Consider the following 12040-nt stretch of genomic DNA (forward strand, 5'->3'; position numbering starts at 1 on the left):
CTATATAAATAAACATTGATTGATTGATTGAGTGTAGTGCTATTTTTTAAGTGCCGGAGCGCACCTGTGACTCGCGCATTCATGCTCGCACGACCACCAAAACAGAAACATATGGACATAGTTTACTATATCAAAAGTGTGCAAATGTATTTAGAATCCTATCCATGTCACACTTTTTTTTTGTGGGTGATGGACCTAACATCCTCTAGGGCAGGGGTGCTCAACCTTTTTTGAACCGAAAGCTACTTTTAAAGTTGCCAGTCTGCCGAGATCTACCAGTCCAAATAGAGAGGCTTAGCCATTACTGACAGCCTACTACCAGGTAAATACACACTTCTACTTGTATAAAACTGACCTTTGTACGATTAATACTTCATAAAATACTACAGATCCTTTATCTTACCTCTTTCTAATCTACACACATACAAGTATTGAACTGAAGTTACACAACAGTGTTGTTGATACAGAGTTGGAGTTTATTCACACGTCACTTACTACAGTGGTTAATGTTTTCAAGAAACATTGAACAGTGCTGCCACATATGACACAGGAAAAAAAGAAAAGACACTGAACCTTTTCTTTGCCATTATATAAAAATAGTGTTGCTACAAAAGTATAAATTAGGCTTAATAATAAGACAACTCAGATCTGAAGCTACACAGGAATCTGCTGCCAAAGTGCAATAAAAAAGACCAAATTAATAGAATCAAACCCTTTTTTTTGTTGCATTTTAGTAGAGTATAAAAAGAAATGCCTTTAAAATAGGTCGCAAGCAACACTAGTTTCTTAACCTGAATGGATAATAGACTATAATCAATTTAAACAGAACAGATCTTAATGTTTGCATTCTTATACCATTTTGTACAATAATTATAATTAATAAGTTCAAACAAACTAAAACTTACAGCTGATTAATAACGGTATCTAACTTTTTATTATGTCAAAAACCTGTTGAAATGCTACTGTGATTTTTACTGTCCCCAAAAAGCGCGTCGGCAGCCTCCAGGAATGCTTCTTTCACAACTTTGCCGTCTTTGAAAGACTTCATGTGTTTCGCAAGAACGTGACTGACACGATAAGATAGCAGCCTTGGATAGAGCTATTTCAGGGTCATAAGTTTTGATCATTCAAAAAAATACAATTTATTTGAAAGTTCAAGTTTTTATCCTGAACTTTGAAAAATACAATGATGTATTCAAAACAAAAAAAAGTATTTGAAACAATTTTTCAGGTTGAATATTATTTTTGATTCAGTTCAGCAATTTTTTGGAATAATATATTTATTTTCAGATTTCACTTTTATACATATTTTGATATTTGAATCCTTATTTTTTCAGCACAGATTTTTCGTTTTCAGATTCAAAACAATTATTTTTTCAGTTTCAAATCTTGTTTTTTCAGGTTTCACATTGCTTTTCACCCTCAGATCGTTTTTCACTTTCAGATATTTTTTTTTCGGTTTCAGATCTTTTTTTTTCGCTTTCAAACTTTTGGCCCTGATATTGCTTCGGGGGGCGGGGCTTACCAAAAAGTAGTTTGGCATCCTGAGTGACAGGCCTCTGTCGTGGATATTTTACGATCTCTTCAATACTGTAAAGATGTACAATGAGAGTAATCAATAATAAACTGGTGAAAGCAGGCAGCGTTGTCTTTCGTTGGTTCTTTATTTGAAGCGCTTCAAAGGTACATGTCTCACAGAGTATAGAGTAGTCTGCAGGAGTGCACACAGGGTATAATGTGTGTGTGTGTTTTATAGAGGACTGATGCTGAAAGGAGGTAATAAAGTTAAAGACTTTGACAGAAAACTGTTATCTTACAATCCTCCCATAGGGAGGACCGCATTCTTCAGGTACGACCTTGGCGACCTTGGCGGGATGCTCCCTTGTGGTTCAACAGGTTGAGTTGCTCCAATACAATTTCTAAGCATAATATAATAATTTGGCTTTACCATATAAAGTAACATAAGAAATTGCCACTACATTCCCCCCCTTTTGATCATATTTGATCAATCAAGAAAATAAAACAAATGACAGGATAGACTGATATAACACATCAATGAATACATTCCATCGCTGGTTTAAGTAAACACATCATAAACATATCATGGAAAGTGGCTGTTTTTGTGGAGGACAGACTCCGTATGTAGAAAGCAAAAGAATACTGAAAAGAGGGAATGGCAATTTTACACACAATTTTACAGTTCAGTGTCTGACTCTTCAGTGTCGGAATCAGTGGGGGCTGAATCTGGGTTGGTCGTAACTTTGTCAATGGTTTGAGGTAGAGCGGTGTATTGTACGAATGCAGAGGAGATCATACTAGAAAAACATTTCTTCATGAGGGGAACTACACAGCATGTACAACAGAGGAGCAAAGCTATGATGGTGAGGAGTGGCGTGACTATTCTGGCCAGCCAACCTTCCCACCCTCCCGATGTGAGCCAGGACCACCAGTCCCAGCCTATAGGGTCGTAGTCCACGTCGTCAGCCCTCATGTCTGCCAGAAGTGCGTTAAGGTGTTTTATGGTGCAAGTCATGTTCTCTGATATGTCTGGAATGTATGTGCAACAAGAGTCTCCAATAACATGACATAGGCCCCCCCTTGAGGCAAACAGGATATCTAGAGCAAATTGATGTTGCATTAGCATATTTCTAGTTGCTACCATAAACGGATTCAGCGCCTGAAAACCTTGAGTAACTTCGAAAGTGAGGTTTTCCAATCGTGTGTGTATTTTGTCTATATTATGAGCGTTATTCACGGAGCCCCACCAGGGGAACGCCCCGCTGAAACCCTTCTCGCCGTGAGATGTCATTGAAGCCCTCTTAGCCCTATGGTGGTCGGGATGTCTGAATTCTGGATAGTGGTGTGTGGTATGCATCAATGAGTCGAGAACGGTGATTGCTGGAGTCAAATCCACTAAGGTGCACGTGCCCGTCCAAAAGGGTGCTAAGACTTGATACAACTTGTTTCCGCACAGCCACACATAGTCTTGCGGAGCCCCTGCCCCAGCATCGGTAGGCCATGCTAGGAGAAGAGAGGTATGCGTGACATTAGGGAATGCTTGGGACGAATTGATTCTATCGGGAAATCATTTTACTAGACAGTCTTTGAGATTGAATTTTTCAGCGCCGCATGTGTTTTTTATGATACGAGTACAACCCGTGGTTGTGCCAAGGTGTAAGCCTATGCGGTTTTTCCTTCTACTAATGCAGAGACTATGGGTAAGGTTTTCTAGACGGCTGGGGTGAACGCGTGCCACCGGGTCGTACAATTCGAAGGAGTTAGTCATCATCTCGGTGGAGTTTATTGCGCGCAGTGTGGCGTTCGCCATGTGCTCACATGGTGCTGGAAGAGAGGCGTTTTCAAAATACCATTTATTCAACCCTCTGGTAGACCCGGTCAGGGCCATAAAGGCACACAGCTGTTCTGTGTTGTTTAGAGGTCGTGGGCGAACAGGTAATGCCATTGATGAGTCCTGGGGGAAAAGGGTGCATGCATAACATGAACCGTTTTGCCCTGCGGCCTGCAGAAATGACCTTAGAGTGTGCCACCATACGTTACCGTCTAGTCTATTACTAGTTTTCCAAACGTCGTCTTTTAAGTCGTCAATGCTGTTACCTACGGAAGGGTCATGTTTCAGAACGGTTGATGTACCTATTGATGTTAGAAGTTGTGTTAGAGGTTTGGCTTTAGGGGTGTCGTTTTTGGGGGTGATGTCTATATAAAACGCGCCACATGGGTCTTTGCCAGATACATACGCGCAAACAACGTAATAGCCCCTGTCTGATATTTTGGCCTTCTGTAGTTGTAGTAGGACGGTGGGACTTGATGAGTTGACTTTAGAGATAGATAGTCTCCTTTTGATTTTTGTTTTGTCGGCCCATAAGGTATAACCCCAGTCCTTGCGTGAGGTGGTCCATAAAACCAAAGCCCATCCTCCGGAACAGTGGGTACTAGTGTAAGTGCCATCTATTACATAGCAGATGTAAACGTCTGCCCGCCCCAGCTTCATAGGGTCGGGGCAAGGGAAGTAGTTACACGGGTCTAACTGCACTGTGCTATCTTCCCCTTCTCCCAGAGTAATGTTACCAATCCCTGCTTTGATAAGCCCCTTTGACCATACGGTTCTCCCGGATTCCCCAACGTACCTTTTTGCTACTTTGACTTTGATTAGAGGGTTGTGTACTAACCATGGATACATGAAGTATATGATTATGGCAAACACAAAACCCATAAGGAATATGCAAAGGATCCACTCTACTAGTGTCCAGACCCTCCAACAGTTTCTGCATTGCTCACGGTTGCGTTGTCGTCTTTCCAGGTGGGCGTTAGCCAATTCTTATACGAGGGGTTCCATCTTCAATCACTCGCCAGCGATCAGGCAAACAGTTTATGTTAGTTTCGTCGTCTGCTTCGTGGATGTGTCTAGTCTGACTGAGCCTGTGCCTTCATGACCATGTCAATTAAACCCCACACCATGACGGCACAGACGAGGAACCAGAGGCATATGAAAAAGCACAGCTGGCCGTCGCCCATGAGTCTTGTGTGTGGTACTAGGGTGTATGTGCTGCGTGTGTGGGGCTGGTGGTGACTTGGCACGTCACTTGTCGTCGTCTGTTTCTACTGGACCGGCTAGACTGGGGCGGAGATGACAGCTTTGCAGTGGCTGGCGTGGACCCACGTGGCTCTCTCGGCGACTTTGACCGCTGTCTGGGTGACGAGAAGCACCTGGTAGGGACCTTGCCAACGGCTGGATCTCCAGCTCTTTCTCCGGAAGTCCTTGACCAGCACGAAGTCGCCTGGTTGGATACAGTGGAGTGGACCAGTAGCAGGGGTAGGTAGAGCTGCCGCTACCTGGCGTCTGATATCTGCTAAATTGGATGACAGGTTAACACAATATGACAACATAGCATCCTCACACAAAGTTGTGGAGGGGAGAGGACATCCTGGAGCCTTGATCCCAATCTGTGGAGGAGCTGCAAAAAGGATCTCAAACGGGCTGAGTTGACTCCGTGTTCATTTCCGCATCCTCATGTACATCAGCACAATGGGCAGGGCTTGTGTCCAGGATAAACCTGTGTCTGCGCAGCATTTTGCTAGCTTGTTTTTGATTGTACCGTTCTCTCTTTCCACCGCACCACCACTCTGTGGATGGTAAGCACAATGCTTTCTGATGTCCATGCCAAGGTATTCTCCTATCTGTGCAATGGCCTCATTAGCAAAATGTGAACCATTGTCGCTAGAGATCTTGCTTGGTATCCCCCATCTAGGAATAATTTCCCTTAGTAAAGCTTTAGCCACAGCATTTGCTGTCTGTGCATTTACCGGAAATGCTTCAACCCATTTGGACCACATGTCAACCATTACAAGACAGTGTTTCTTACCCTCGGATGGACTAAGTTCGATGAAATCCAGCATTAGGTGCTCAAATGGTCTAGTTGGGGGTGGGTGTGCACCTGTTCCTGTAACCTTTACCGGTCTACCAGAATTTTGCGTAATGCAAATTAAGCATGCTTCACAATGCTTTTGAGCTGTTACTGTGAATCCCCTTGTGAACCAATGTTGATTGATAGCCTCTAACATCCCCCCTTTTGACACATGATCCAACCCATGTGTCAATTTAGCAAAATGTGAGAAAAAATGCCTCGGGAGACATGGATTGGAATTTCGACCAACCCAAATGCTGGAGGTGGGGTCAAAGGTAGCACCAGCAGTTTTCCACTGTGCTTTTTCTGTTGGTGGAGCTAACTGCTGCATGGCAGTTAGTGACGACATATTGTCAGTGATGGAGGAAACAGGGATGTTAACAAACGAGTGTGCGTGTGGTGCGAGAGGAATCAGGGCGGCTGCCTTTGCAGCTGAGTCAGCAGCAGCATTTCCTAATGAAACGGGGTCGGTGTTGCTGGTGTGTGCAGCACATTTACATACTGCGACCTCAGACGGGAGCAGAATGGCGTCCAATAAGCCTGCAACTAGGACATGGTTAAGCACTGGCTTACCGTCAGATTTCAGGAATTGTCTACACTTCCAGATAGCCCCAAAATCGTGTACTACCCCGAAGGCATAACGTGAGTCAGTGTAGATAGTTACAGATTTGCCTTTTGCCAAAGTGCAGGCCTCAGTCAGTGCTATGAGCTCTGCTGCTTGTGCTGAGAGGTGGCATGGGAGCGGTCCGGAACAGAGGACAGCAGAATCTGAAACAACAGAGAAACCCACCCGATTAGTGCCCACAGGGTCGCGAGAGGCGGACCCATCAACATATAAAACAAGGTCAGGGTTGGTCAGGGGTACATCTTTTAAGTCAGGTCTGGGAGTACATACAATAAGAAGCTCGGCAACACAGTCGTGTTCGTCACCGTCTTCTGGGAGAGGCATAAGAGATACTGGGTTCAGAGTGGTACAGCGTTTGACTTCAACATTAGGCATGTCTAGCAGGCATGTGTGATACCTAAGATAATGTTCAGCAGAGAGGTGTGATGTTCTCTGTTCACAGAGGATGAGAGAAACAGCATGTGGAACCAACAGTGTCCAGCTTGGAGGAAAAATAGGCAACAGGCCTCTGTTTTCCCCCATGATCTTGAAGGAGAACTGAGGTCATACACCCATCGCGTTCATCTACTGCCTGTGTAAAAGGCTTGGTAGGATCAGGCAGACCTAGCGTCGGCGGGGATTGGAGAGCCAGCTTCATGTTAACGAAGGCTTCGTCGGCTTCCGGCGTCCATATAAGGCGATCCGCAGGTTTCAAACCGGTGACATGCGTGATTGTACGGAGTGGCTGTTCGAGCGGAGAATAGTTTGGAATGAATGACCTGCAGTATGAACACATACCCAAAAATGACATCATATGTCGCTTAGTGACAGGTTTTGGCAGAGCAGCCAATGATGCAATACGCTTATCTGAAAGTGTTTTTCCCTCTCCTGAAATGATGTGACCCAGAAATGTAACTGTCTTTTGCACATACTGAAGTTTAGACAAACTGGCCTTGTGGCCCTCAGCTGCGAGGTGTTGTAACAAGGAGATGGTATCAGCTTCACACTGTTCTGATGTGGGTGCGCAAATCATGAGGTCATCAACATATTGTATGAGAGCAGTGCCTTTGGAAACTTGTAGAGAGGCCAAACTTGTACACAATGCTTGGTTGTACACAGTGGGAGATTCGCAGTAGCCTTGACACAAACGTGTGAATGTGTATGGCTTACCCTCATATTCAAATGCGAACCAAAATTGACTGTCTTTGTGTACAGGGACACTGAAAAATGCATTTGAGAGGTCTACAACAGTGAAAAAGGCTGCAGAGGCTGGAACCTGAGAGAGAATGAGATAAGGATTTGGAACGAGCGGCGCACGTGCATGTACGGCTTCATTTACAGCTCGTAAATCCTGCACAAATCTCCATTCGTCAGGAGGTTTGTCCCGGATCTTTTTAACAGGAAACACTGGAGTACGTACCGGAGAATCATTACATCGAACAATGACCCCTTGTTTAAGCAGAGAGGTAAAAACTGGCCGGATGCCATCAACAGCTTCACGCTTTAATGGGTACTGGGGTTGGTTTGGGCGGTAGGTAGACTTTGGGGTGATAACAATAGGTTCGGCAGAACGGATTAGACCAACATCATATTTGTGAGCTGCCCAGAGTGTCGGAGGCACATCTTTTAGCGCGGCAGGAAGCTCAGAAATATGAGAGTAACCTGAAAACACAGGCTCCCCTGGGCCTGGCACAGGGTTAACAGAATCATCCCCAATCAGAGCCAGAGTACGCAGCGCGTGTACATTACAGTTGACATCGTACTTAAACACATCATGTGACATAGAGTACATGATCTGAGGTGTGTGTGTGGCTGTCCAATCAGTAATAGATTCCCAATCTTTAACGAATGGACCCAAATCCCTCCATTTATCAGTGGGGCCTCTTGCTAGTGAAATGTGTGGGACCGCCCCTGGGATTTGATACAGCTGGTGTTGTGCGGGTGTGAGTGTGACAGAAATAGCGCTGCGCAGCGAGCTCCAATACATCGTTTTAAGCATGATTTCATCATTCACACATTCCAACAGAAACTGTTCATCATAGTATTTGCATTTATCATCAGAAACACTAGCAGTGCAATGCAAATGAGGAGCTTCCATAAACACAGCCAGTGAGGAGACACGCTGACGGGCCAAACGCAACAGTTTCTGAGAATCAGGAAATGTTGCCAGCCATTGATACACATACAACAATTCTTCATCAAATGCGAGTTTTTGGACCATCATAGGAGATGGTCGTCTGACCTTTAGACCCTCATTTGTAGAAATGAGATCAAGGCCAAACCGGAGGATCAGATCTCTGCCCAATAAGTTTATAGGGCAGACAGATGACAGAAGAAAACTGTGTTTTACTGATGTGGGAAATGGATGGCTGGCATCACCGTTATCTCTACACTGAATTGGTACAGAAAACTTCTCCTTTACAGTCACACCAGCAGCTCCTATTGAGTGGATAAATCTACCACTAAATTTACAATTTGGCAAATCTGCCAGTTTTACCACAGAATGTGTAGCCCCAGAATCAACCAAAAATGTAACATCAACACCCATGATAGCCAGAGTTAGTGTGGGAAATTTCTTAAATGCTGTTTCAGTGTCATATTTCAAATATGTACCCTCTTTAACCACATGCATGTTTTCAAATTTTTCTAATGTATCAATAGCTTGCATGATGTGTGTGTGTGTGGCACTTCCCTGTTTTGATGCTGCAGGCAGAGGTCCCGTCTCGCTCGACCGAATTCCCTCCTCTTCCTCCCCCTCCTCCCGCAGACGATGTCAGTTTGAAGAATTGTCATTGTTTTGAGCAGATTGAGTGTCTTTCTTTTGGGTGTTCTTCGGACATTCAGCGATAAAGTGACCCATTTCACCGCAGTGGAAACAAGCACCATTATTGCCAGTGTAGTTGCCTCCTCGTCCTCTGCCTTTTCCTCTGAAACCTCCACGGCCTCGGATACCTCCCCTGCCTCTTTGGCCCCCCCTGCCTCTTTGGCCCCCCCTGCCACGGCCGTCTCCTTGGGGTTGGTGTGACCAGGCGGTTGTAACGGCTTGGACCATGGTCAGTTGGGCCTTGTCTTTTCGGTCGCGGCGTTTCTTGTCGTCATTAGCTTTTTCTTCTGAGAGGCGCTTCTCGGCATGTATGGCATGTCGGCGGATTTCTTCCAGACGGGCACCGTCCATAACGCCAATGCAGGAGGCTCGCACATATGTAGAGATAGCAGAGGACAGGCCGTTGAGAAAAGCGTTGCTGAGATGGGTTTCCCAAACTCCTACAACCCCAACTGGGTAGCCATCAGGTTCTTGGATGCCGCTGTTTGCATTAAAAACAAGGTGCAGGCGGTGGTAATAGTCATTTACCGATTCATCAGGATTTTGTTTGCAGGCGGTGATTTTCTCCATATCAACCTTTGCGGGGAATTTTGCTTTAATCGCTGCGCAGAGGATGGCAATTGCGTTGCGGTATCCCTCATTATTGCGGTGGAGCCATTCTGTATTCATCTGGTGTTGGTGACCGTTCATCAGACCAGTGAAATGGCTGGCATGAGTTGGGCCTATTTTTAATGCCAGCAATGTCTTTATCTCAGGCATGGTGGGAGAGAACTGTTGGCAGAAAAGGAGAAGGGCTGTGGAGAATCTTTCTCCATCTTGTTGAATGTCAGGAAGGTGGTCATTCATCATGTCCTTCATGTCTCTGATGGTCCAAGGGCGATACACGACAGACGGTCCATCGTGTCCCGCTACCTGGACCATAGGGAAAGAATGCTGCACAATCCCCTTCTCCTTCTCCTCCGCTGTCGAAACGTCTTCCTCGCTGTCGTCATTGTTGGTTTGGTCGTGGTCCCGGAGGTGCTGTTTGTATATTTCAGAGTTGTTAGCTTTTTCTCTAGCAACTCTCCTTCTTGCGGCGTCTTGGCGTTTTTCTTCTTTCTCTATGATTTTTTTTAAGGTGTTCGGGCTGAGTTGTGTCCCCGTTTTGGGTGGTGTAGATGGAGATGCCCGAACAGGTGGAACTGCCTCTGCTGGATCCCCACCCATGGCACCGGCGTCCAGATGGTTTGGGTCTCGATACGACGGGGGAGGTGGATGGGCCTGAGGGTGGAACGGAAATCCGTGGTCGAGGAGAGGGTCCCTCGTACCTGTAAGAGACGGATACAGAGAAGTGGATGTCTGGTGGAATGGCTTGTGTGACTTCGGACAACATTTATTTTCCCTTTTTTCTTCACTTTCATCATCCACCTTTATTTTCTTTATTGCCGAGGCCAACTGCCTCCTTTCACGGCATTCTGCTTCACCCTCCCAGTATTTTAACCACTTTCTGTGACTTTCTATCTTTTCCAACTCTTTTACTTTAATTGTACTCTTCTTTCTCATTCCATCTTCACACTCTTGTAATTTGTCCTTTAGGTCTTTGATTTTTAATTTACTCAAAGATCCTCCCTTCGGAAATCCGAACATTTCCGTCCATATATTTAATTTAGACAGACTGCTTTCACCATATTTTGCTCGCATGACATCTACAATTGGGCCCTCAGGAGGCTCTGCCCCCTTACTTTGCTTTGTCCCCATGGAGAAAGTCTTTAAGTGTTACCAAAACACCCCGTGTTACCAAAACACTATTTTTCACCCGTCGGTGATGTGATATTTGTTCCTCAGTACAAATCACACAAAAACTGATCGTAAAACCTTTTACGACGGATATACCAAATATCCTACGGATATACCAAATATCCTACTTTTGAGCAACCCGCTTAATAAATGTCATGGAGGTTAATTACGTTTTACTTTTAAACAATTAGAAATTGTACATCTCACCAGATATTTTAGAGGAATTGAGTTCGTTGGATCTCGTGAAGTCAATCAGTTTCACTCAGGCGCTGGTCCTCTCGTCCCGTAACACTTTCTGTCGAGGTAGAGGAGAATCCGAGGATCCCGGAGCGACCACCAGCGTCCCTGGGTGTCCTCGATGGAGCTTTCAGAGATCCCACTTCTGACACCAATTTGTCGTGGATATTTTACGATCTCTTCAATACTGTAAAGATGTACAATGAGAGTAATCAATAATAAACTGGTGAAAGCAGGCAGCGTTGTCTTTCGTTGGTTCTTTATTTGAAGCGCTTCAAAGGTACATGTCTCACAGAGTATAGAGTAGTCTGCAGGAGTGCACACAGGGTATAATGTGTGTGTGTGTTTTATAGAGGACTGATGCTGAAAGGAGGTAATAAAGTTAAAGACTTTGACAGAAAACTGTTATCTTACAATCCTCCCATAGGGAGGACCGCATTCTTCAGGTACGACCTTGGCGACCTTGGCGGGATGCTCCCTTGTGGTTCAACAGGTTGAGTTGCTCCAATACAATTTCTAAGCATAATATAATCATTTGGCTTTAAAGTAACATAAGAAATTGCCACTACACCTCCCTCTGTCATGTTGCCTTCATGGATGTTAGAAAACTAAGACCAGCGTCAAAGTTCCGTTAAGCGAGCTGTTGAGCATCGTAGTTGGCAACAATCAAGTACAAATAAACTGTGTTAGAATGTGAAATTACGTATCTGCAACGAGCCAGCAGGTTGTTCTGGTGGATCTGACGCCATCCCCCGCTGTCTCACGGAGAGATACCGCAGGTCCTTCCTTCCTGCAGCGGTCAGACTATACAACCAGCACAGCCCCTAGTAGACCCCGCACAAAACAACACAGACTATAACACCTCTTGTTGATAAATACCAACTATGTGCAATATTTGCAGTATGTGTATATATATATATATATATATGCCGTTAAAAGACTGTGCAATATATATAGACCTGGCTGCTAAATCCGCAGAACTGTCACAGGGTGTGTATTATGTAAAATGTGTAACTTTAAAAATATATATAATTTCTTTTTTTAATCTTTAATACTTTTTGAATGCATGCTTTAGGTAACATTAAGCTGTCTTTGGCTCTTGTCTGCTGTAACAATGTAAATGTATCCACTGTGGAACTAATAAAGGTATTCTGATTCTGATCGCAAAAACCAAGC

At 44.7% G+C, this 12040-nt stretch overlaps 1 protein-coding gene across 1 annotated transcript; it reads right to left on the reverse strand.

The window, feature by feature from the left end:
* Window positions 1-8700: 8700 nt before the first annotated feature.
* LOC307043169 (uncharacterized protein) lies at window positions 8701-10968 on the reverse strand. Its single transcript, XM_079687454.1, has 2 exons — window positions 10835-10968; window positions 8701-10158 (listed from the first exon to the last, which is right to left on the reverse strand). The coding sequence occupies exon 2, from the start codon at window positions 10055-10057 to the stop codon at window positions 8801-8803; it is 1257 nt and encodes a 418-aa protein (XP_079543580.1). The 5' UTR covers window positions 10058-10158; window positions 10835-10968; the 3' UTR covers window positions 8701-8800.
* Between the last annotated feature and the right edge of the window lie 1072 nt (window positions 10969-12040).

This window comes from Notothenia rossii, assembly GCF_949606895.1.
Source record: "Notothenia rossii genome assembly, chromosome: 6".
Taxonomy (NCBI): Eukaryota; Metazoa; Chordata; class Actinopteri; order Perciformes; family Nototheniidae; genus Notothenia; species Notothenia rossii.

Excerpts from the sequence above, each read along its gene's own strand:
- LOC307043169 (XM_079687454.1), bottom strand. The coding sequence starts at position 10,057 with ATGGGTGGGGATCCAGCAGAGGCAGTTCCACCTGTTCGGGCATCTCCA.